General features: G+C 30.5%; 1 protein-coding gene across 1 annotated transcript in view; it reads left to right on the top strand.

Moving 5' to 3' along the window:
* Window positions 1–26048, top strand: part of LOC134711997 (protein unc-79 homolog) — a 51243-nt gene that overhangs the window by 7890 nt on the left and 17305 nt on the right. Inside the window, exons 8-32 of the mRNA XM_063573075.1 lie at window positions 52–116; window positions 740–898; window positions 1961–2175; window positions 4678–4864; window positions 6654–6720; window positions 7082–7119; window positions 8069–8172; window positions 8986–9073; window positions 9780–9868; window positions 10725–10848; window positions 11989–12285; window positions 12829–13120; window positions 13299–13408; window positions 13963–14111; window positions 14448–14605; window positions 14999–15180; window positions 16300–16486; window positions 17052–17240; window positions 21011–21121; window positions 21858–21976; window positions 22625–22678; window positions 23244–23326; window positions 23610–23652; window positions 24264–24446; window positions 25316–25463. Of these exons, the coding sequence (XP_063429145.1) occupies window positions 52–116; window positions 740–898; window positions 1961–2175; window positions 4678–4864; window positions 6654–6720; window positions 7082–7119; window positions 8069–8172; window positions 8986–9073; window positions 9780–9868; window positions 10725–10848; window positions 11989–12285; window positions 12829–13120; window positions 13299–13408; window positions 13963–14111; window positions 14448–14605; window positions 14999–15180; window positions 16300–16486; window positions 17052–17240; window positions 21011–21121; window positions 21858–21976; window positions 22625–22678; window positions 23244–23326; window positions 23610–23652; window positions 24264–24446; window positions 25316–25463 (3441 nt within the window). The remainder of the gene's footprint in view (window positions 1–51; window positions 117–739; window positions 899–1960; window positions 2176–4677; window positions 4865–6653; window positions 6721–7081; window positions 7120–8068; window positions 8173–8985; window positions 9074–9779; window positions 9869–10724; window positions 10849–11988; window positions 12286–12828; window positions 13121–13298; window positions 13409–13962; window positions 14112–14447; window positions 14606–14998; window positions 15181–16299; window positions 16487–17051; window positions 17241–21010; window positions 21122–21857; window positions 21977–22624; window positions 22679–23243; window positions 23327–23609; window positions 23653–24263; window positions 24447–25315; window positions 25464–26048) is intronic.

The raw sequence follows: 26048 nt of genomic DNA, 5'->3' as shown, positions 1-26048 counted from the left end.
GTTTCATTAATCTATAAGATATGAATTAATCTATGTCATACCTGATTTCAGCATGGCCACCAGTTCTTTGTCAGAGGAGAGGATGTGTAAACAATGGAAATTGTCAAGCTGTCAAGGTACTAATAAGATATTATTGTGATTTATTGTACGCTGCAGGGGAGGATATAAGGGGTTGGCTTTTTGGAGCTAGATATATCATATGGTTAATGCAAACTTTATACCTGTTCAACTCCAAATTTTGTCTTTTCAGGGGGTAAGGGTTAGTTTTTGTTGGGGCAAATGATAAAAAACTGGTGATAAAATAATAAAAAGCTTTGGGTTGTTTTTTTCTGAGGGCAGTGCTGCCAAGATGAAATGAATGTATGTGTTTCTATTCACATAAAGTTTATTAACCTTTTAATTTTAACATGTGATAAAGCTTATTGGATAAGTTGTAAAATAATACACGGTTCTGTAATTTACAGATGTAAAGAAAAGGACTTTATATCTTACTTATTAAGTAAAATTCATGATACTGTGACTTCATAGATATAAGAAGACTTGATATGAGTGCCAATGGAACAACTCTCCATCCAAGTCACAATTTGTAAAAGTAAACCATTTTAGGTCAAAGAACAGTCTTCAACATGGAGTATTGGCTCACACCGTACAGCAAGCTATAAATGGCAGTGTTTGTACATGTCCATTGATTAACCAAAAGCTGACAATGATTAAACAATTCACATTTTGATTATTTTAGATGTGTTTGAATCCAGCTTTGGCCATACATTCAGGAGACAAACCTCCACCTCTTTATATCTGTAGTGACTGTGCTGACGTCCTCAGGAAAGATCATAGTGAATACATGACAGACATATTGTTACCCATGTCACATGTATCTACTGTATGTGAAAATAAGGTAAGAATGTCAAATGTGTCTACCATATGTAAAAATAAGGTAACAATGTCACATGTTTCTACCATATGTGAAAATAAGATCAGAATGTCACATGTATCTAACATATGTGAAAATAAGATAAGAATGTCACATGTATCTACCATATGTGAAAATAAAGTAAGAATGTCACATGTATCTACCATATGTGAAAATAAGATAAGAATGTCACATGTATCTACCATATGTGAAAATAAGGTAAGAATGTCACATGTGTCTACCATATGTGAAAATAAAGTAAGAATGTCACATGTATCTACCTTATGTGAAAATAAGATAAGAATGTCACATGTATCTACCATATGTGAAAATATGGTAAGAATTTCACATGTATCTACCATATGTGAAAATAAGATAAGAATGTCACAAGTATCTACCATATGTGAAAATAAGGTAAGAATGTCACATGTATCTACCATATGTGAAAATATGGTAAGAATGTCACATGTTTCAACCATATGTGAAAATAAGGTAAGAATGTCACATGTATATACCATATGTGAAAATAAGGTAAGAATGTCACATGTTTCTACCATATGTGAAAATAAGATAAGAATGTCACTTGTATATACCATATGTGAAAATAAGATAAGAATGTCATATGTATATACCATATGTGAAAATAAGATAAGAATCTCACATGTGTCTACTATATGTGAAAATAAGATAAGAATGTCACATGTATCTACTATATGTGAAAATAAAGAAAGAAGGTCACGTGTATCTACCATATGTAAAAAAATAAAGTAAGAAGGTCATGTGTCTTGTAAGTAAGAAGGTCATACATGTCTACAAAGTGAGATAGTGCTGGAAAATGTAACATGTGTCTTTAGTATGTGAAAATAAGATTTAAAAGTATGTGTATATAAATATATATAAGTTACATCTGTCTTGGATATGATCAAATAAGGTCAACAGCTTGAATGTGTCTATAGTATATGAAAATAAGTTTTTAATGTCTCAAGTTAAATATGAAGAAAGTAACATTGTTTAAGGAATTGAATGATTTTATCCTATTTATTACAGAACTGTAGAGCAGGAGAGACCCTTGCAGTATGTACCTGTTTCTCTATAGAATGTGCCAGTTATAATGGTAATAGACCAATCCGTTACTGTCATGTATGCCATGAGTCTCGTCATCTTACACCCAAGGGAAGGAAACATGTTTATCATCTTAGTATACCAGAGATCTGGGATTGTAGTCAACAGGTTCAGAGATATCTTATGGATGCTATTACTAGGTATGTCAATTATGGCAACAATATTTTAGTTCTTTGTGGAAATTTTTCAAACATTAATACCTTTTTTCCCAACTTGATGATATGTTTTTGAATTATTCAATTCAATAGGCTCAATATGTCAAACCATTATATATTCATTTTAGCACATAAAAAAATTGGTATGGATTATAAAATTATTAAATTAAAATCAGTTTACTAATTATCAGTAATTAGTGTGTTTTAAAATAATCACAGCTAATAATCTATGTAATCAGTAACTATTTTTTACAAATTATCCAAGCTCATTAAATTTTTAAATGTCAACAGTGTTTATTTAATAGACAATCATTTTTTTTTATATTAATTCTAATAAATGAAGTGAACAATATTTATTTCATTAACCAATCAAATTGATTGTTTTTACAACACTTTATGATAAAAACCCAATGTTCCCCTGGCAAAGCATCAAACAGCTTCTATCATCACTCCCATCAAGATGTCACACTACCAGTCAGTACAAGCTTCTATCCAGGACTATCTGACCTCACTACCAGAGGGACTACAACACACCTACCATACTAGAACAGCACCTACTGGTCAATGCCTTATCTTACACTTTAGTAATGGACTTGCTCAAGAAGTCATCAAAGAGGAGCCAATGGACATTACTACAAACATCAAACAGGAACCAGTTAGCAACACTACTACTTCAAACCATGTAACCATTAAAGAGGAATCCATTGATGTAAAGCCAATACTACAAAACATCAAACAGGAGACAAACATCAAGGAAGAGATGGGAACATCAACCCCTACACCAGCTACCCTGACTGGTGACAGTGTGTTCTCTAGACTGGGTCAAAGACAAGCAGAACAACAAGACTTATCATTCAGAACCAGTAGATCATCCAACTCTAAATACAGAAGGCACACCAAGAAGATATCAACTAGACACAGTTCCAACTCTGTGCAAGATTTGCGTACATTCTTGAACAAGAAGAAACAGACCGGACCAACAGACCTTCGCATCAAGTTAAATCAGAAGGTTCCCAAAGATCTACGACAACTTATACCAAAGAGACTACCACTTTTAATGGAATCAGCTCATGAAGAATTCCTTAGTTTTTATCACAGATAGACTTCAAACTATAGACATTTGTAACTTTAGTGCTTGATTTTCATTTTATCATTTTGATTGTTTCAAAAGTAGTGCTTTATTTAATGTAGTGATTGTTGTGAATTTGTAATTATATATATATATGTGATATTTGTATAAATAAATTATCTATAAGTATAACTGATATGTCTTCTTCTATCTCTTCATTTATTACAAAAATTAAAGGAATGCAATGTTAATAAGATTCTTTTGAACACTGGTCAACAACAACATCACAAATTCATATACAATGTAGCAACAAAATGGTCAGTATAAAAGAAGGATAGACATCAACAGCAACCCATCATCAGTAAAACATGTCACAATGCAATGGTGTCTAAATAACATGTCAAGCAGTAAATAGTACTAACTCTTTTGTTGCTGATACATTAAAAAGAAACTACAAATAACACCAGAATCTTTAAGTAACAAAAACATGATTAAATTGGTCTTTATCATTTCCCTTAAAAAAGGTCAGAACGAGAAGGAGATGTGGTATGATTGCCAATGAGACAACTATCCAGCAAAGTTTAAATGAATTGGATGTAAGCAATTATAGGCAATCTTACAGCCTTCAACAATGAAAAAGCTTATACCATGTAGGCTAAATATTCGCTAAAGCGTAAGGCCTCTGCCAAATGTTATGAAAATTATACTGGATGCTTATAACCACAAACTCAGATCAACTTTTTTACTGCACCTACAATAGTAGAGGGGCCTTGTGTTTTCTGATCTGTGTTTCTCCAACTTATGACTTCTTTAACCAAATGTTACGAAACTTAGTACCAAAAACTATAGATCAAGTTGGAATTTTGATGGTGTCAATTTTACTGTGCTAGAGTTTGGCCCTTAACAAATTGAAAAATTGCTGATTTTATAAAATTAAATCTGTTCTCTAACTTAGATTTGCCTCAACCAAATGTTATGAAGTTATACACTATACTAACTTCCACAATATTCAGATCAAGTTTTGAAAATGAGACATGATCATCATTTTGAAATGAGTTATGCTCTATCAAAATATTAAATTTATGGAAAATGGCTTAGTTATTGCTCCCATGGTTATAATTCTTGTCAGATTTTTACAAAACTTATACATAGCAATATCTCTGACAAGTTATAAGATGGTGGTCAATCAACTTTTTTAAAATGAGTTATGTCCTTTGGAAATATTACATAAGTGCAATGCGGGGGACATTGGAACTCTGTTCAATTAATATCGTCTTTTTTTAAACATTCCCTTATTTGAATATTTATTTATGATATTAAAATATTTCTCCTACTTGAGAATTTTTATCGGAAGAATTTTCATGAACTCAGTTCTCTAAAATATTTTTTGATGTTACCAACGTTAATATTGATTTCAGCTTGTTAAAAGAAGCCCAGCCGATTGAATCTAAGAGGATGGTAGAGATGGGAGAAGAACATAGAACACATGCAGGTGATGACGAGGATTTATATGAGATGGAGGAGGCTGGGGAGAGGAAGTTACTCAGTAGATATGGTATCTGGTTACTGGTAGAACTATGTAGACCTCAAGAAGATATACCTATAGTATGTAATATGCTGTTTGTCTCTCAGTAGTGTACCTGTATGTGTTGGTTTTGTGTGCATGTCTCTTTTGGGGATGCAAGTCATGGTTGAATGTTGGCTCTATGATATATTTAAAGTCATGTTGTAATGTAATATAACTGATTTTTAAAACACATTAAAAATTTAAATGGTAAAATTTGCTGAAGTCTTAGAAACAGTTAGAATGGGATGTTATATAGATACAATATTGTTATCTCTTTAAATACATGTAGTTCCACAGAATTTATTTGAAAGAAAAAAAAATTGAAGCAGAAAAAATAACATAACTTGCAAATTTTCACATTGTTATAGACAAATCTCTACAGAAATGCATTATCAACATTACAATGCCATAAGTTTTCTAATTTGAGTTGTTTTCCATATCTCATTTCTGTGCCTTTTATAGCTTGCTATTTGGTATGATTTTGGCTTATTGTTGAAGATCATACGGTGACCTTTAGTGTTACTTACTTTTACATCAGTTGGATGGAAAAGTGCATGAATTCAAAAGTTGTTTATTTGATCAGAAGTAGAATCTGATTCTCAGATGATGTAAGAGAATGTTTGGTTAAGCAGTATCCTATGTGTCAGTTGTCATATTTCTTGTGATAAAGTGTTTGATACTGTAAATACAGAAGTTAGTGTGAGGTTTTTTATAATTGCGAAAAATGCGACAGAGTTGTAAATGCAATAATTTAAACATGCATTTTGAAATATTAAATTTATATGAATTCAACAAAATCATTAAAATAAAATCGCATTTAAATCTAAATGACAAAATCGCAATTATAAATGCACGCAATGATTTCTGAATTTACAGTATCCTTTATTATGTACAAATTCAGATATGGCATCTGATGCGGAAAAAATGTATGTTCTTTTTATAAGTATTGACATACAGAAAACTGAATTACTTTTTTTAAAATGAATTACAGAAGAGTAATAACTAGTGTTAAAAATAATCATTCATGCAAACTATTTTAAAAGTGCATTGTTACACTTACGAATTATTTGAAGATTTTAAATGGTATTTAGATATATGTTCATTTACATCAATCTGTACAAATTAAACAAGAAATGCCAAAAATGATATTTTAATATGTAGAGTATAAAATGTTTAAACAATTATCTTCCAGTGAATGAAATATTACCACTGATACTTGTACATATTGTTTTTGTTGTTTGTTTGTGATTCCTGCATGATGTGTTAGATGAAAAGCGACAAAAATGAAAAGGTACTTTGATTATGTTTCTCTTATTTATGATTTATTTTTTCTTGGTTTCTTCTATTAGAACAGCATGATCATGTGTGCATGCATGATTTGGTGTAAAACAGCATGGTAGAGGAACATTTGTAAAAATGTAAAATCTTAAAACAAATTGAATTTTATCAGGAGAAAAAACCTCAATAAGAAGTTTAAAAAGTTATATTTTCATAGACAAAATAATCTGTACACAAGGAATTGCATGAAATTCTAATTTGATGGGTTCTTATATGATTATGATTAAGTCATTGCTTGCTTTTTTTCATGTAGAAAAGTTTTTTAACATATGAATACAAAAAGTGTCATTTGATAATCTGATACATGTAGCACTATAGCTTTTAACAGTAAATTTCACAAAAAAAGACCAATGTATTAATCCCTTCGAAACCAAGTTGTACATCCAAATAAATAAATTGTATTCTAATCTAATTGTTATATATGGCAGCAAAATTTTCTATTTAAATTTGTAATATTCATGATATTCTGGAATTAATTTTCTCAAACAGGAAGTACTTGGCCGTCTGCTTGGGATGTTGTTTCAGTGGTTTGATGCTACAGCATATCTTCCTGATGGTATGTATCATTTTAAAATGGAATATACTTTTGTCCATTCTTAGTGATCTTTTAGTGCTTCATACAGACTGTTTAGCACAAAGAACTTTAACTGAGCTTTTTCATGTAATTTTTGTACTAATCCTGGTTTGTGCTCTGAACATTACAACTGAGAGAAACTTTTAGAAACTCTTTTACTAATTTACCAATTAAGAAAAAAAAAAGTATATGACCTAGATTATAACTTCATTATTCAGTTTTCCAAATATTTATACATTTGTACCTTCTTATCTTAAGAAACACAATTTTGCGTGATAAAGTACATTTTGAAGATATGTATTATTGTGGTATCAAATTATTTGTGTGATGTTGATTTTTGTAGACAATATTGGAAATGCTCTAGAAAGACTAAAGCCAGATGTAAGTATAAACAATAAAAACATTAATTGTTGTTATCATAGTTACATTATTCTTGGAATAATGACTGAAGATTAAAGGTGGTCAGAGGTTTATTTGGCCCATGCATTAAATAAATATAAATGAATGAAAAAATAAAGGAAACATATGTGCAATGTCTTAAATGAAAAATTCTTTTAATATCTTCAATAACTACCTAAATTTTGCAGTTGAAAGATGTTGTTAACTTAAATTTCCTAAGAGTACATAGCTTAAACATGTCATTGAGCAGAAAACATGGAGCTCATGCAGGAACCACATATATATATAAAAGAGTTGTCATTATAAACACACTTTATGTTTATGTTGAATCTTGTATATGCTGTATATTTGGCATTATGGAAATAATTTTTAACTTGTAAATTTTTCAAAAATGGTATTGCTATCAGGGATTTATGTATAATATTGTCACAGCAAAACTTAAAATCCAGTTTTCATATTATGACATAATTTACATACAAAGGGAGATCAGTATTATGATTCTAAATTTAAGAGTAAAAGTAGGTTAAATTAGGCTCTTTTCTAACACTACATTTTTATTGAATAAGGGACTTTCCTTAAAGTGATTTTTTGTGTAAAAAGGTATTATAATAGTCCTACATGTAAAACGATATGCAAATCAATACCAAATTAATTATTACAACCAGGTGATTAAAATATAAATATAATTTGGATCAAAAATGTAAACTCACAAAACATAAATTACATCAAGTTATTCAGATTTAGAATTTCACTTATATTAGGTGAAAACTATGCAAAAATGTCAAGTGTCCTAATTATTTTTAGTGCTAAAAATAAAGTGCATGTAGCATTCTATGTGAAATGACATTATTTTCATTCTGAATATTGAAATAATCCAATATAAAATCTTTGTCAAAATATTCCATTTAACTGTATCATTTAATGTTTGCAGTACATCTATGACTGGCTTGAGGAAGTGTCTAAGACTCACTTTGAAGTCATTGTTTCATGCTTACTGCCCCATCCTGTAGAGTATGCAAGAGTGGGAGGATTCTGGTAAGTTATTTCTTCAATATATTTCAAGATGGTGTTAAATTAATAGAAAAACAAAGGATGTGGGGTATCTATTCATGACACAAAATCAGTACATGTACAACAAAAGAAACACAGTGCTTTTATTGCTGTTCTTCGTTTCAAAGTCACAATGAGGCTTTGTCTATAGGAAATTTGGAAAAACACTTAATGGCTTTGTTAACCTATACACACTGAAATGTGTATACCATGAACAATATTGAATACACAGTATTTTACTTTGAAAGTAAAGTAATATTTTTTAGATTATCATTGATTTCGTTTTTGTAAATTGTTATTTCCATGAAAATAGCAAACACAATTTTTTCTAAGGATATCAAAAGTGATTTTGTTGTACCATGAAATCACTGAACTTGGAACCCAATCAATATCAATACTTTCACAGATAATACAATGGAATAAAAGATGAGCTTTAGTAAATATACAGCTACCCAGCAACACAACACACCCATATCTTTCGGTAACCTGATAGCCGACAGTCATGAGTTCAATGATTGATGGTATTAAAAATCAAGAAAAAGAGATACAAATGATGATGTTTCTACGTTTAATTGTCCTTTTTCTGATAAATATAACTATGTCAATGCTGTAAACTGGGAAATTTTCACGCTGTCTTTATTTTGCAATTTATTAGCACAATCTAAATTTTTTAGCAGTAGTTAAATTTTCGTGTTTCAATTATTACAGCGAAAGTAAAACTATCGTGAAAATTTCCCTGTTGACAGTATAGAGAATTTGATAATATGATTTACATAATTTGTTAATGATCTATTTCAGGGATTATATAACAAATAGAACTACTCAGATTAAAGAGGGACTGAATTGTTTTTTCTGCTTGGTTCCTTATGATATCATTACATTTGAAGTAAGTCAGGGTTTTTAAAGATAGAAATAGAGATGTATCAAAAGCTTGATGTTCAAACCTTAAAAGTTACTTAAAAAAGGACATGTGTGGAGAAAATTGTTTGCCATATATTAATGCTAGTTTCTATACATCAACTTCCAATTGATGCTCCTGGATAAAATTGACATCAGAAATCAAATATTTTCACTTTACAATGTCTTATGACACGCTTTCCCATGAATGTCCCCAGGTCAATCTGGGCAGTTCATTAATAAAATAGAAATTAGAAACATATTGTTTACTTTTCTACATTAGCTAGAGGTATAGGTGGAGGGTTGAGATCTCACAAAACATGTTTAACCCTGCCGCATTTTTGCGCCTGTCCCAAGTCAGGAGCCTCTGGCCTTTGTTAGTCTTGTATTATTTTTATTTTAGTTTCTTGTGTACAATTTGGAAATTAGTATGGTGTTCATTATCACTGAACTAGTATATATTTGTTTAGGGGCCAGCTGAAGGACGCCTCCGGGTGTGTGAATTTCTCACTTCATTGAAGACCTGTTGGTGACCTTCTGCTGTTTTTTTTTGTTTTTTTTTTTTTTCTATGGTTGGGTTGTTGTCTCTTTGACACATTCCCCATTTCCATTCTCAATTTTATAGAGATGTGTTGTGCAAGATTCAAAAATAAATTTGTATGAACTTCTTTATGCAACTTTTAAGTGTTATTCAGATTTGGGATTATGTGATGCCATATTGGTTAGAAGCAATACGAACAGAGGTTCCAGCAGAGGACTTGCATGAACTGAAAGTTCTTTTGAGGTAATAATGCAAATATCACTGGATTCAGATTTAAATTACATTATGAATATTTTTCCAAAGATTTTTTTTCTTTTATCAATGGTAATGCTGAAAATACAAAATATTTGGATGTTACTAATTTATATTGGTAAATTTTAAAATAAGTTTTGGGTACATTTTGACTGAAATCCCTGCTATTCTTTGTCTACTTGCCTCCACTTTGAGCTTATAGAAGATAGAAAACGTGTCATACCAGTTGCATATTACAAAATTTAGATTGCATGTTGCTGTGCTGCTTTCAACTTCAAAAAGTGCTGTCACGGAATAGAATTTCCTTCACAATATAAATTCCAAAAGGAAAATATATTCTGGAATATTATTTCCACAGGAATAAATATAACAGTACAAGTTCCTTACGGAATAAATGGTATAGAATATTTGTTCCAACAGGAATAGATATTATGACAATGTTTATAACAAAGTTTCCATTGGAACTTCTGTTAGGTGGAACAAATATACATTGACAGTGCATCCCATCAATGTATTATAGGGTTATTGCATGAATATTTGGGAATATTTGTATTGCATGAGCTTGCTAGTGCAATATATGTTCTACGAGGGACAATATTCATGCAATAACCCTTTTATTGTATAGCAATATAATATTTGAAAGTTAAAATTGGTTTTAACCCTAGATTTTGTCATTGATGACAGCATGAATTTTGAAGATTCATTGCACTAGTGCAATATTGGAATTTATTTCACGCTAACTTTTGGTTACTTACTGTGGGATATATTATATTGCTATACAATAAAATATGTTATCAAATCAGAATAATTTATATCTGTCTTTATTGAATGTATTAATATTTTGCAGTAAATCATTTGACATTGACATGTGTCCACTGCCCTTCACCCTTGAGAAGATGTACTGTTTTATATCAGAGAGATTTACAGATCCCAGTGCTTATGTACAAGAACAAGCTTTACAGTGGTTACAGGTAACTTACATACTGTGAAAGTACTTTAATTCGTGGGTATCAATTTTTGTGGTTTGAGGAAAATTTACATGTTCGTGGGTTTTTAAATTCGTTGATTTTAGTTTTCTAAAAAAAAAATTAAAGCCAGGTTACAAATAATCTGGATTGAGGAAATTGCAAAGTAAACATTGATCCGTGTAAATCGTAGTGATAACACTAATTAACCCATGATAAAGTGATCAACAGATTACAGACCATTGAAGGTGTTAATTAGGCCATAAATATGTCACCTAAAGAAAACAGTAACATAAACAAATGCTATAAACGTATCTTGAATTGTCAAATAATTCTTATCAAAATCAAACACAGCATGAAATTATAATTTCCCATATGTACGAGAACTACGAGGATATAAAATGAACACTTTATCATACTAGCATATTAATACTGGACATCTGACTTTCATCCATTCGATCAAAAATATTTTTGAGAGAAGTAAAAAATCAAAAGTTGTACAGTTTAGGTATTAAAGATTAAATGGGTATAATTATGCATGCGGTTGTAGTTCTATGACTGCTTTTAAAGAATTCTTAGATTTGGCGTTATTCAATATATTCTCTAGATCATATCAGTAATCAAACCTACCGATGGGGATCTTCCCATGTCTTGATTCGCTCAAAGGTTGTTTCATTTCGTTGGACACTTAAATTCGTGGATAAAGTCATCCACGAAAACCACGAAAATTGGTACCCCACGAATAAAAGTACTTTCACAGTACCCAGAGGAGTTGTTTTATTTATATCATCACCATATCCCGAGCACCATATACAATATTAAAGGGGCAATATTTAAAAAAAAATCTATTGAGAACCAGGATATGAAAATCCAGACTGATTTTATGAATGAATTCAACAAGTCTTTAAACAATAAATATATGCAATATTTATTTAATCGAAATGCATATGCTATTTTTCAATTGGGAAATATGTCTTTTTATTTATGTTTGAATTCATTTGAAATATTTTTCTTTATTTATATTGTATTTTAGGGTTGCTTTTTCATTAATGCTTTTAAAAATGCATATCTTTGTTGAAAATATATGTATCATATACCAGTTAAATGGTTTATCAATAAACAGAATAATATTTTAATCAATTTTAGATCTTATCAACACTTGACATCATAATTCCAATGCACATGCTTCTTGGGATGTTTCTGAAAGGGGTTCAGAATCTCCATGTTGAATGTACTGGTCCAATGCCAGAGAAACCTCTTAAGAAACCAGAAGGAGCCATGGGTCATCAGACTGTATTTCCAGGGTCTCCAACTCAGGAGAAACCTCCACCATTGAGCCCTGAGAAAACACATGTAGTTGTAGAGGCCTATGAGGTCTACGAGCGGGAAACTGAGCTTGTTTTACCATGCTATATCATGATGTTAGATTTATATTTGAAAGAGGTATTTTAGGCTTTTGTTTCCTGAAAAAGGAGTTTAAGTTTACAAGATTTTGTATTAAATTCCAAAATACATGGCATATAAATTAGGATTGGTCAAGTTAAAAGTAGATAAATCAGTGATCTCTTTCAAAAATTATACTATTTTACATGTTCCTGCTAGATCAAGCTAGAGTATAGTGAACTGTATCTGAAAAAAAGAGGTAGATATTCATTCCCAATTTATACATATATATGTATTTTTTTAAAGGTATACTAAATTGAAAAAACAGAAGTTATAGAAGTACCGTACATGAAGTATATAAACCCCAAAATAGGATCTTCAAAGATATTATTTAAGAATACTTAGTGTTAAATGTTGCCTAAAAGCAGATACACTTTCCCAATGAAATTTCCTTGGTGACATGATGACTGACATCATCTTCCTAACATATAGAACTTGAAAACCTGAATGTTGCGTTACTTTTGTATATGGTTGTTATCATGTATAATTTTTAATTTTATAAATTGTTTGCAGCTATAAAGTAATTGTTGCTATGTTTTGTAGCTTGAGCTCCAGGAATTTCCCAAATACCTTGGTATCTATAATGAGACTAGTAAACAGGTGATGCAGATGATAGCGGTCATGCTAAAGGAAGACCTTGATGGAACCCACACCTGTTCTGATGATCAACAACAAGCCTGTAACTTCTGTCACAATATTGCATTATGGCACCAACTGATGTCCCAGGTTATGTGTAACTTTTGTCCCAGGGATCCTGCTAAGATTCCAACTAAAGAAGTCCCCCGTGTAGAAGAAGTGAAACAGGTCTCATCATCTAACTCACAGTCAAGGAAAAGTAAGGCTTTTAAAATGGATTTGAAGTTTTGTATATTAGTTTGCAATTGTGGAAGATTACAAATTTTAAAAAAAAACAGAATTTCATTTTAATAACTTTTAGACATAAAATACTACTGAATGTTGTTGTTTTTTTAAAGAAGAATGTACGTTAAAGAATATATTTCATGTATTTGCAGATTCAACATCAACAGAGGAAGAAGATTCTGAGGAGAAAGAGAAATCAGAACCAAAATTTGATATAAAAGCCATGCCACTTCATCTTCAGCTATATCATGCCTTCCTCCTTGTAAGTCCAAAAAAAAGTTAAATATTAGACCTTGCTTTTGCAGTCCAATCATATCCTGCCTTCACTTGTTAGTGCAAGGTCATATTAAGACTTTGATATTAACGCCATGCCACTACATCTTCAACTGTATCATGCCTTCCTCCTTGTTAGTTTTAAACAAAGATTAATATTAAACTGGTCCTGCAGTTACATCATATCCTGCCTTTAATTGTTGCATCACTTTGAATTTGTAAATTTTAAGCTAAGTTTGATATTAAATTCATGCTACTTCATCAACTCAACTTAACTTCATTCATTCATTTTCTTACAAAGTTTCCATTTAAATCTGTTGTGTCATGTCCTCTTCTTTGAATTTTGTGTCCATTGTTGTAATTTACCTTCATGATCTGTTATAAAAACATGTTATGCTATTGTTGGAATATCAATAAGTGGTCATCTTTATTATTTCTCTAGACATTAAATAATGTGAATAAACAGCTGATTCTAAATGTGGTAGTCAATAAGAGATGTTTTGGTTGCATTTATTAAGGGCTGTCACACATTTTATTCTACAGGAATTAGAGAGGACAACAGATACAGACGCTTCCTACTCTTTACTGACATCAATGAAATATCTGATACTTCATGCTGAAAGTCTTAACTACACAGTTAACCAGTATCCTAACTATGTCAAGTTCTCCCTAGTGAGACATTTAATACCAAGGTATATCTTTTACTTAAAACTTCTAACATTGCGCTAGAAACAAGTTACATTTCTGAATCTGTAGATAAAAAATATCCAAAACTAGTTAAAGAGTATTTATATATTTAAACATTTCTTTTAATACATTTTGATTAAAAAAATAAATTGTATTATACTTTTGCTGTGTTTGATGCCCATAAATAATTGTAATTTCAAAGCAAGTGTTAATTTGATAGATACTATGCAAATTGAAATTGTTATCATATGATTTTGTTTATTTGGTTTTTAATGCCACTTTTTTACCAGATAGAAATTTAATTAGAAATAATAAATCCTAATTCCTGTTATATTTTGTAGCTTATGGAAATGTCTTATAGCTCAGCATTCCCAGCTAGCCTTCATAGCTGTGCCATTACTGGTTCACTGTCTGACCTTACCTACTGGTGCTGATATCTGTTGGAAAATTGTTGAAGATGCATATACCAGTGAAGACTGGAGAGTTAGATTTGCTGCTGGTATACACAAATTATACTATAATTTTTTAATGATACTTTTTAACTTATTTTCTAAGTGCATTAAGGTTTACCCTTGTCCATCCATACTTACAACTGAAATTGGATTCCGTTCTCTAACTTTAGTTTGCCTCAACTAAATGCTATGAAACTTATACACAATGCCTTATTACCACAAAACATAGATTTTTGATTTGTGGCGGTGTCACTTTTACTGTTATGCTGGAATTATGCCTCTTTATATTGTTATATGCCACTAGGAGATTCATTAATCTGTGTTTCCTTGAACAATATTAAAACTATTTTTTTATGATATTTATTGAAAAAATTAAAAGTGACTAAAAAATGTAAAAAAATTGAGACATATGATAAATGCTTTTATTTGATCTACTTCAGTTGAGAAAGTGACAGTTCTGTGTCGTCTGCTTGATTTAGATTCTATCTCACATAACCAAGTATTACAAACAGCATTAGCTCATGCCTTCTGTCTTCTGATTGGTTCATTAGAGGATATGAATTCTGCTGTGGCACAGAGAGCAGTCCAATATCTAGAGACTATCAAAACATCGTCTATCAGAGTGAGTACACAATAAATTGGGAAGAATTTTATTTTTGTATCTAAAAGTAAAGTTGAATTACTATTCTTTTGGTACTAATGTTCATGGGTAAAAAAAGATTAACAAATAAAAACCAAGTTTACTATAAGTATGTATGCACAATATTTCATAACTATGAATTCAAGTTTCCATGTAAAATACAGTTTTCCTCAATCCACAAAATAACAGTATTCACATAATTTAAACTTCCCCATTATATATATTCTCATAATCATAATTAATTCACACTAAATATATTAGCAATTGGTATGCTAGCCAAAATAAAGCTTCTGATGGAAAACTGTTTAATTATGTGAAATTTAAGCAGAATTTTGGTTATGAAAATTATCTTTCTTTTATTAAGGACTTTGATTTTAGAAGATCTATATGTAAATTACGTATTTCTGCCCATAAGCTTCGAATTGAAGTTGGACGTTTTTCAAATATTCCACGAAATGAAAGAATTTGCAAAAAATGCTCCTCTGGCTGTGTTGAAGATGAAATCCATTTTTTAACTAACTGTGAAAATTTTAAATCAGATAGAGATGCTCTCTTTGACTTTGTTTGCCAAAGAATTCCAAATTTTTCTATACTTGATAATCAGCATAAATTTATTTATTTATTAAACTGTGAAGACAATCAGGTCCTTAATGCTGTTGGTAAATTTATTAAAGTGAATATGAGTTAGTAATTGTATTGTTTCTGTATGTAAAACATGATTGTATCTATATATCTATCAAATCAATATTCTTTTTCCTTATTCATGTATGCTCTGTATGCCCCTTGTGGGCCCTTAATTGGAAATAAAATATGTTCTGTTCTGTTCTGTTCTATTACTACTGAAATAGTTAGATAACCAGGATGAATTCAAACAGAAACATTTATAAAGCAGAGAAAACCATGCACCTGATAATCAGCATGACTTTATCAAATAGCAATACAAAGACTAAAAATTCATGCTGAAGAAAAGACATACATACTTTAAATCAGGCATGGTCCCACAATGTTGCGGGTATGTTCTAGTTAACATTATAATTATGAGCTACTGTGTTCAGTAAAACTTATGTGTGGATTTTATGTATGTTACTTTTCCTGTTTCAGTGTCTTTGCCGATGTCTAGAGTTTCAGTTTGATCATGTGATTAGTGACAGAATAATGATTATTCAGAGGATGAGACTGTTATCCAATGTTCTAAAGGCAGACAAGATTCTTACATGGGACTTTTTTCTAAGCAGATTAGATACTTTGTCCTTGGAGGCACAGATTGACCTTGAAAACAGTGGTGATAATATTTATCCTTTAGTTTCATATCATGTCATGAAATTGATTTATTTCATTTTTCTCTTTATTTTTTACAATAAAACTTCAGTTTCTCATTACATCAGAAGAAAGGTTTAGCATAATCTCATATGCTTTTTAATGCTTTAAAACTGAATAAAGTTGAAGGATGTATTCAATGCTTTAGATATCAAATGCATTTTGAAATAAATAGAAAAGTAAATCACTGTGTGAAAAAAACCTTTTAAAGTCCAATTTATTAATTTAAGAAAAATAAAAAGCCAGTCTTCAAAAGAAGAAAACTTTGCACTGTTTTAAATGACTTTCCTTCTGAAATTGCACTAGAACTTTTATTCTATTCTGTATGGGTATAAAATGTAATGCAAAGCATTCTCTTCTGAAAAATTTAGTGTGTTTGTATCCAATAGAAATCATTGATTATGGATAACAACACAATTGTCTAATATTTACTCTGTCTGTTTTTATACTTCAAAGAAAATGCTTAAACACAACACATGGTATTTTGTATGCAAAAAAGAGTATAGCTATAGTCATATGTAAATTTTATTGTTCCTTTCTTATCCTTTTAGACATATTTAGTGCTGATAGAGAAAATGAATCATTTCTTAAGAAGTTAAACCGTGCTAGATTTGCTCTTGCCAGGACAGACAGTATACGTTCTGTAAGTCAGAGCTGTAAACCACCATACAGACGTGCTGTATCTGTCCCCATGCATCTAGTCACTAGAACTGCTCCACCTAAACGTAAGTTCTGGCAATTAAGGTATCAGCAAAGAACTGCTGCTATTTGATAGTAAAATTGTTTTAGGAAGTAAATATTCTATATGCTCCCTGTTATAAATAGTCAGTTTTGATAACAGTTGTATTTTAGAATATATAATACTCTACCTAGTTAAAGATCTAGATGAATAAATGGTGGAATAAATACAAAAGTGTTTAAAATCTCAAATTTCATGAATTTAAGTTAAGTTTTGGTTGTTAAATGGCCAAGTAAACCTCAAGACATAAAGATTTAATCTTTTTAATGAATTTGTACAAAAAATGATATATAACCCTACTTCTATTTTAATAGATAATCTTGATAAATTTCAATGACACTTTTGTATCTGAATGTTCAAATCAAAAACAATTTGTTTTTTTTGGTAACAAATACCAAGGGAGATTTCCTTTATTTTTAAATGAGATCAATATGTACATGACAATTTTGCAAATGAAAGTAGGTCATTGACACCAGATTTCACACTTCAGAGATTATTGACCTAATAATTTGGTGATTGCAAGATTCTGACACTAAAATATGGGATCATTAACCTTTCCATGTAGGTTAAGATTTATCAGATCCCACATGGTTACTATGACTAAAGTTAACCTAGATTTCCCCCCCCCCCCCTCATTATTTGATACAGAAGATATAAAAGTGTACTTCATGTTTATATTTACATAAATATTGTTATTAGATCCTTTAATGTTTATATAGCATTGTAATTTTAAAATTTGGCATGTAGTTCATTGCATTACAATTTATATAAGATATACCAAGGAAACATATCTGTATATTTTTACATGGATGACAATAAATATTTCAGAGAAATTAGCTCAGCGTAGACGTAAATTACTAGAATATTGTAAGTTAGCGAGTGTGACTAACTAACATAATACAGATGAAAAAAACAAATGAATTTTATGTTTTCTTCAGTTTGCCATTGCATTTTTTTAAAAACATCATTTTATTTGTTTGCTATATTTTTAATTTTATTAACAATATTAACAGCCATTAGATGATAATTATTATGAAGGTACAAAGCGATCACTAAATACTAACATTTCTTTTTTTAAGGTTATCCACTTAATATCTTATCCGGTAATGTAAAAATGATGAAAAATGATTAAAAGCTGCATCTCTTTATCCTATAGCATTTTCTTCAAGATTGTATAAATTACACAGTATTAATGAATTTAGCATTTTACAGGATGTCTTTTCATTTAAATGAATGATTTTGTATTTTTATTATATTTCTTGTATAAATATTTATAATGCAAACATTAAGTAAAGTCTCTTTAGAAGGATTAATGTGTATTTAAATGTGTTTGTGTGTTAATTTTTGTCATAGATTCAATAATCTTTCATAGGGAGTAATGTTATGGAAATTTTAATCCAATTGACTTGTTGATATTAGTTTATTTATTCTACATCCTTATCTCTTAAATTGATAAAAATTTTGTTCCACTTAACTCTCAAGAAAACATGTCCCAAATTTAGAGTGATTATTTGAATAACTACATGTATTACTATAGTGTGTGATAACATTGTGTGAGGGAATTCGACGTTTGCTGTGCCACTGTTCACCCCAACGCAATTTATGACAATACCACTGCATTAATCAGTATGAGTGGATTAAATAATGATTTTACTTTGTTGTCGTGAATTATTCATTCAATGTTTTAAAAAGGTGAATTTTCGGTATAAAGTCAATAATTATGTTGACTTTCGAAGATCAAACTTTCTACGGCCTTAAATATGCAAATAAAAGATCCAACAACTATACCAATACAGAATGACATATTAATGGAATTATAGCAAATCTTTAGGTTTATAAATTTGTATTCGTTATTGCAAAATAATGAACTTGAAATATCTGACATTTTCTCCCTACCCAGTTTACCCCTATTATTTTGTATAATGTGGACTGGTCATTGTTATTAATTTGTACCCAATTTGATTGGATTAACTTGATATTAGTTTACCTTCAAACTTGTTTATGATTTTCATACATGACTATTGATAATAAGAGCCTGCATGCATGTGTAAGGTAACTAAAATGACCTTCAAACTGGACACTGGACGAGTCAATATTATGGTTTATCAATAAAAGTTAAGGTATGAAAGGTAGGAATTGGCTCTTCTTCTGTTTTCACAAAATTTGCCGACTACACAGTTGATAAATTAGTTTTTTAAAAGCCTATTGTGGAGATAAAAGAGAAAGTTTACAAATAAGATGTTTTGTTCCATTAAAAAAGTCATTTTCTTAAGAGAAAAGCCATAATACAACTTACGCACGGCTACGGCAGGTAAAATTAGGAGATAACTGTATTGTATTTTAAGCTTGGCCTTCGTAAACGTCGATTTTACTGTCGTAAATTGAGTTTACCTAGCGACGCGGAGCGGAGATAGGTAAACGGATATTTGCGACAGTAAATTCAAGTTTTACGAAGGAAAAGCTTAAAATACAATACAGTTATCTCCATTCTAATGCCACATATTAACATAAATTTCATTTGATTAATAGTTTGGCTTGAAAATCCCATAAATGAAAAAGTCCGCGAAACTGTTGCATCGTCTTTAGCATTTAAACAATGTGACGTCATATGTATGCTCTGGTTGTTAAACATGAATACTAAACGTATTTCTATCTTTCGTACGCTTCAGAATGGTTTCAATATAGACAAAAAGAAGATTTGGAGGCTCAGAATGTGACTATCTTGTTTATTTTTTAAGAAATGACGAGGAAATTACATACCCAAAAAATATTGGAATTCAAAATGGTGGCTCTCTTAGTTACGGACTGGTAGAACGTGGAATCTAACCCCTCAAAATATTTGTCAATGTCCAATGAAAATTGTCGTTACAAACTTATTGCATTAGACATGTTAGAATTAATTATTATTTATCATAACCAAAAAAAAGCATTTTCAGTCTCATTGGAATATGTTAATTACAATTAATCCCAAACTTATGCAGTAAGTAAATGAAGTCAAAATATGTCCGATCTGCCTATTTCTGGACATCAAAAGTCAATACGATTGTAATAAAGTCAATTTCGTCTACCCCACAAAGTCTTTATAGGCACTATAGGCTCCAAGCATATTTTCTTGTTTGGCAAATGTATACTGCTACATCAACCATATTACTGTGTCGTACATGTTCAACTTTCCCTTGTCAACATCCTACTGTTGTATATACATGTAATGTTAGTATAAAATAAGGGAGAAGTGTTATAAATTTATCACACACAATATTAGTTATGTTGCTGTCACACAAAAAAGTTGTCAGAAATGAGTTGCATGAATGGCAGGTTTATATACAGATAATACTAACAATGTCTCACTGCTGATTAATATAAGCTGTAATGTAGAAACTTTATAATAAAACTGTAAAACTCTATGATGCATAGGATTCTTTCTATATTTTTCTATCAAAAGGGTCAATCCTTCTTTTTGATGTAGTTATTTCAAGTTTGAATAATTTATTTGGCTAGTTTCTTTCAGTTAGTGGTATTTTATCTTTATTAGCTTTTGGTAATTGTTCTAAAAGATTATTTGGTGTTGTAATATAGGTATATGTTTATATTGAATCATTCCAACTGCCTAAAAGCAAATAGATGTTAAGTAATTGAATTCAAATTGTCACCATCTTTCTCTTTTCATCAGCTCAAGATAAATCTTGTCAAAAATTTCTCCAATTAAAAAGGAAGTTGTTTTTAATTTTTTATATTAAAATTTACAATATATTACAGTTGATCTAGAAAGACAGAAGTCCTGTATTAGACAGCATTCAGCTCCACATTTTAACCTAGGCAGACGAATGACTAAGATGAATTTTGGGGCTTTCAGTAATGTGTTTCCAGGTAATTATTAATAGTAACAACTATCATTTGGTATGTTTACTTATATGTATAAATACTAGAAAAAGACAATACCATGGCCAAGAAAACTAACACTTGTTTACAAAACACTACACAGAATGCAAAAGACTGAGCATCTTTGACCCAACAAAAACCTTGTATTGATCTCAGGTGTACCAGAAGAGTAAGCAGGTTCTGCTGTACTCCTTGCAATGGCATAATGCAAAGTAAAATAAGCTATTAAAAATTTGTAATAACTTTTGAAGATCCTTTTGAAATGTATGAAATATTTCTCCTTACTCTAGAATCTGGGATTTACTATTTGATTTGAATTTTGAACATGCATGAATGATATAATGTTGTAATACACTATATGTTTGCCATTACTAGACATCGCAAAGCTTTACGTAAAATTTTGACTCCACAAATGAAAATATTTTATGCAACAAGTGAAAAGTGATTATTGTATGACATCAAAGGTTCAACTGGTATGCTGAGCAGATCTACAAATAACAATAAGGTTTATGATGTCTTTTCCATATTAAAGCCAGTGTCTGTTGAAGCTATGAAAAATCACTATCAATCAATCACAAATATGATGAGCAAAGACCATAAATGTTTCACAAATATTTCAACACAGAAAGACTTGCTAAGAACTTCTTCATAAAGTAGTCACATTATATCCATAATACATACATGTATCAAAACATGATTTTTTATGTTTATTAATTTTTTTCAGGAAATTTAAAGGAGTTTTCTGACGAAGACAGTAATTTTACAGCATTGTTACAGAAGGCTATGGATATGGATGGTGTTGACAGGGACACAGTTTCTCAACTAGTGGCTCTTCTCATGAAGGTTTGGGATATACATGTTAAATTTGTTTCCTATCAAATATATCAGAAAGACATAAAATAGAGAATGGAAATGGGGAATGTGTCAAAGAGACAACAACCCGACCAAATAAAAAAACAACAGCAGAACATGACTAAAGAACAGAAAATAGCCCAATGCTGCCATAGGGTCTTCAACAACTTGAGAAAATCCTGCAGCTGATGATGACTTCAGCTGGCCTCGTAATATCTTAATAATAATGTGTACAAGTTCAGCTAAATGGATACCACATTAATCTCTGAAACATAAAAATGCAAGACCAACAAAGACTAGATGTTCCTTAGTAGGGAGATGCACAAAAATGTGACAGGATTGATTATGTTTTGTGAGAAATCAACCCTCCCCTTATGTTTCTAGCCAATATGGATTAAAAAAACACATAGCAAAACCTACAGTTAAACTAGGTTCAAAGAAGTCTCAGTACGATGTTGAAGTAGGTAAGCAGTTACTAACATGCCAGCTCCAGACTTCAGTTAAACTGATTGAAAGATTATGTCTTCATCATATGGAACCTGTAAGAGATTTTAGTGTCATTCCACCATCAATTCCTAAAAATGTTAGAAAGTCTATTTATAATTAAACGTACATAATTTGATTTTTGTATATTTGTAGTTTATGGTGAGCTGTGATATAAATGAAGAGGACAAGAGTAATATGAAAACACAGGTATGTTATGTTTTTGTAGAGGATTGTATCATTAGTATATAAAATTGTTCATTTATATTCCTTTATTATTGCAAAGCTCCTCAGTAAAAAATAAACATTTGATCAACATATTAAACCACAAAAGGGTATAAGAAATGAAACAAAACCTCATGGGTTAATTCAAAAGCCTTACATTCAAGTAGACAAAAAAACATAAAATATATAGAAAATTTAAGATTGATCAACATAAAACCTTCTGTAACCATGGTTTAACTCAAAAGAAAAACACATTTACACAGAAAATGATTAAAATTTTAACAAGTTGCATTGTTTCATTGATTAAAACCATTAAAACCCATGTATTTGAATAAATACAATTAACTGTTGCAAGTCTATGTGCTTTCTTAATCTGTGCATTTCATTAACCTTAAACTTTTTGTGCAGACTTTTAATGTATTTGGCATATAATATGGCAGAGTGCGCTATTCAAATTCATATAATATGATAAGTATTCTTTAATCAGTAATGTAAACAAATAAAATTTACAATATATTTTTTATCCATTCTGTATGTTTTGTTTTTGTAGAATGTTGTATTACGTCATTTGAATATACTGCTAGGCTACAACCAGACAGAGAAATCCTTTACTGTACCTCCACATAAACTCAGGTTAGTTAACAGAAAAATCCTTCCTGTACCCCCACTTAACCAGGCATTACCAAAAATATAAGACAGATCTACAGATTATACCAAATAAAACCCACTTCTAACCAGGCATTGCTTCTCAAATTTGATTCATTTCATAAATACTTTCTATTTTATAGCATTAAGTGACCATACATTATACATACATAAGTTATATGTTGTAAATAAATATCATTTAAAAATTACTAAAATTTAGTATTTCTTATCAACTTAACAAATGTAAACATCATGTTGATTCTCATTTCAGAACGTCAGCTGTTTTCAATTCTTTCCTGAGTGGAGTTCCATTTGTAAGTTTATTCATTGAGCAAAATCCTTGAGGAAAACCCATAAAAAACAAACAACATCCCTTGTATGTGTTTTTGAATAATTCAGTAAGACTTATATCAATATAGTGCTGTCAGAATTTTTTTTTAAAAAGGAAGTCTTTTATATGAATTTAGATTTAAGTAACTGTAGTTGAATATCTACTAATAAAGCAACACCAATTTAATATCTTTTTGACCATCCTATAACCAATATTGTTTACAAAACAGAAAAAAAACCAAATATAAGTTCATTCATACTGAATACAGAAACAAATCTTATTTGTCATCTCATTGTATTCTATCCATTATAATTATTGACGAGCTAAAGATAAAAAATGGTATTCTGTGGATTTCAGTCTAAACAATAATCTGCACTTTTCTACTCCAGAGAACCATGATTAAAAAAGGATGTACAATAATAAGGATAAGTGAAGCATGGAAACACAAATGTCCTTATTGTTATAATAAAGTAACTGATTTTTCTGGATCTATCACTGACCTATCTGTAGAAAAGCAATCCTGTGAGTTTTGTATTGCAAGTAGACAAACAATATGCTCCCTCTAAAGACTGATGTTTTACTTAAACTTTATAGGTTTTGGATCGAAACTTCAAACTTGGAAATCAGATCCTTCCAATAACATTACTACTGCTACAGCATGGACCATCTCCACAGAGATATGCCAGTGATTACCAGCCTCCTAACTATACCCTGTGGTACCTGGAACCTCATACACAGATATCATGGCTGACTACACTACTAGTTATATTGTATAAAGTAAGTACAATGAAAGAGGCTACCTTTACAATAGCCACAATTAGAATACAAAAGAAGAAAATGGTAATCTTTTACATTTGTAATGGTTTGCTGTTAAGTTGTGTGATTATATCACAATTTTTTTTTTATGCCCCACCTACGAAGTAGAGGGACATTATGTTTTCTGGTCTGTATGTCTGTTCGTCCGTCTGTCTGTTCGTTCATCCTTGCATCCATTCATCCCGCTTCAGGTTAAAGTTTTTGGTCAAGGTAGTTTTTGATGAAGTTGAAGTCCAATCAACTTGAAACTTAGTACACATGTTTCTTATGATATGATCTTTCTAATTTTAATGCCAAATAAGAGTTTTGACCCCAATTTCACGGTCCACTGAACATAGAAAATGGTAGTGCGAGTGGGGCATCTGTGTACTGGGGACACCATCTTGTTTTACATGTTTTGAATAACAAACTTTCTCTAGTGATCTTTAACAATATTTTTGATAGTTTTAGTGAGGTTTTTCTTAAATCAAGAAATGTAATTTTAATAGATGATTACTCTTAAATGGTAATGTATCCTATTTGAATCACTGAAAACATATTAATTGTCAAAATGTTCACTGGGATGATACCTGTACAAGCAGACTTTTAGTCCCAAAAAACTGTATTACTAAGAGACCAAATACAAAGGGCTGTTGAAGACCATCTAGAATTCAGATACATGTATATTGTCTAGCATAAAAGATATGATTTTATATGAAGACATGTCAACACTCAAAGGAAAACGTTAAAAAGAGATAATGATAAGTGTTATGACTTGCCTTGTAAATATTGAGCTAAATTTATAGAATTCATACAGAAATATACAATATCACATATTTGTTTGTTTACAGTATCAGTTCTATACCTCTCCTGTATCAGCCATTATACAAACATTGATAAGAATTGTCATTAATACAGTAGATGCTCAACATCATAGATGTAAAAAGTCACATGAAGAAGGGTTTATACCACCAAGTCCGACTATACTGAGGAGTAGAGGTGAGTCAAAGGTCACATGAGAAAGCGTTTATACCACCTAGTCCTACTATACTAAGGAGTAGAGGTGAGTCAAAGGTTTTATTAGGAAGGATTTATACTGAGGAGCATATGCATGTCATTAAAGGGTGTCTATCCTTTCTTATCTGCTAGTGTAAGGATCGATTTATTAAAGATTTAAAATTGTGCAATATTTAGCTTCAAAATAACATCCAGGATGATAACATGTTAATTTGATATAATATATCCTGCTTTGTACTTTATATTGACCTATTTTTGGTGTGATAGCCTAAAAAGTATCAATTTACATTGAAACATGTCCCCTTACTGGACACTTCATTCTGATATATGCCCTTATTCCTAAATGCCATGTACTTTGCAAAGATGTAGCAGGAGCAAATGTGGCTTTAAGTTTTACCCTTGTCTAGGTGACGTCCTGAAATGATTTCTGTTGTCTTACTTTAGTTTTCCTCAATCAAATGTTATGAGACTTATACTGAATGCTTATTACCACAAAACACAGATCAGGTTTGATGGCGTCACTTTTACTCATCTAGACTAATTTCTATTTATAAATGGAAAAAACAT

Source organism: Mytilus trossulus, chromosome 3 (assembly GCF_036588685.1).
Source record: "Mytilus trossulus isolate FHL-02 chromosome 3, PNRI_Mtr1.1.1.hap1, whole genome shotgun sequence".
Taxonomy (NCBI): domain Eukaryota; kingdom Metazoa; phylum Mollusca; class Bivalvia; order Mytilida; family Mytilidae; genus Mytilus; species Mytilus trossulus.
The sequence above is the reverse complement of the archived record's forward strand: the minus strand, read 5'-3'. Positions and strand labels throughout refer to the sequence as shown.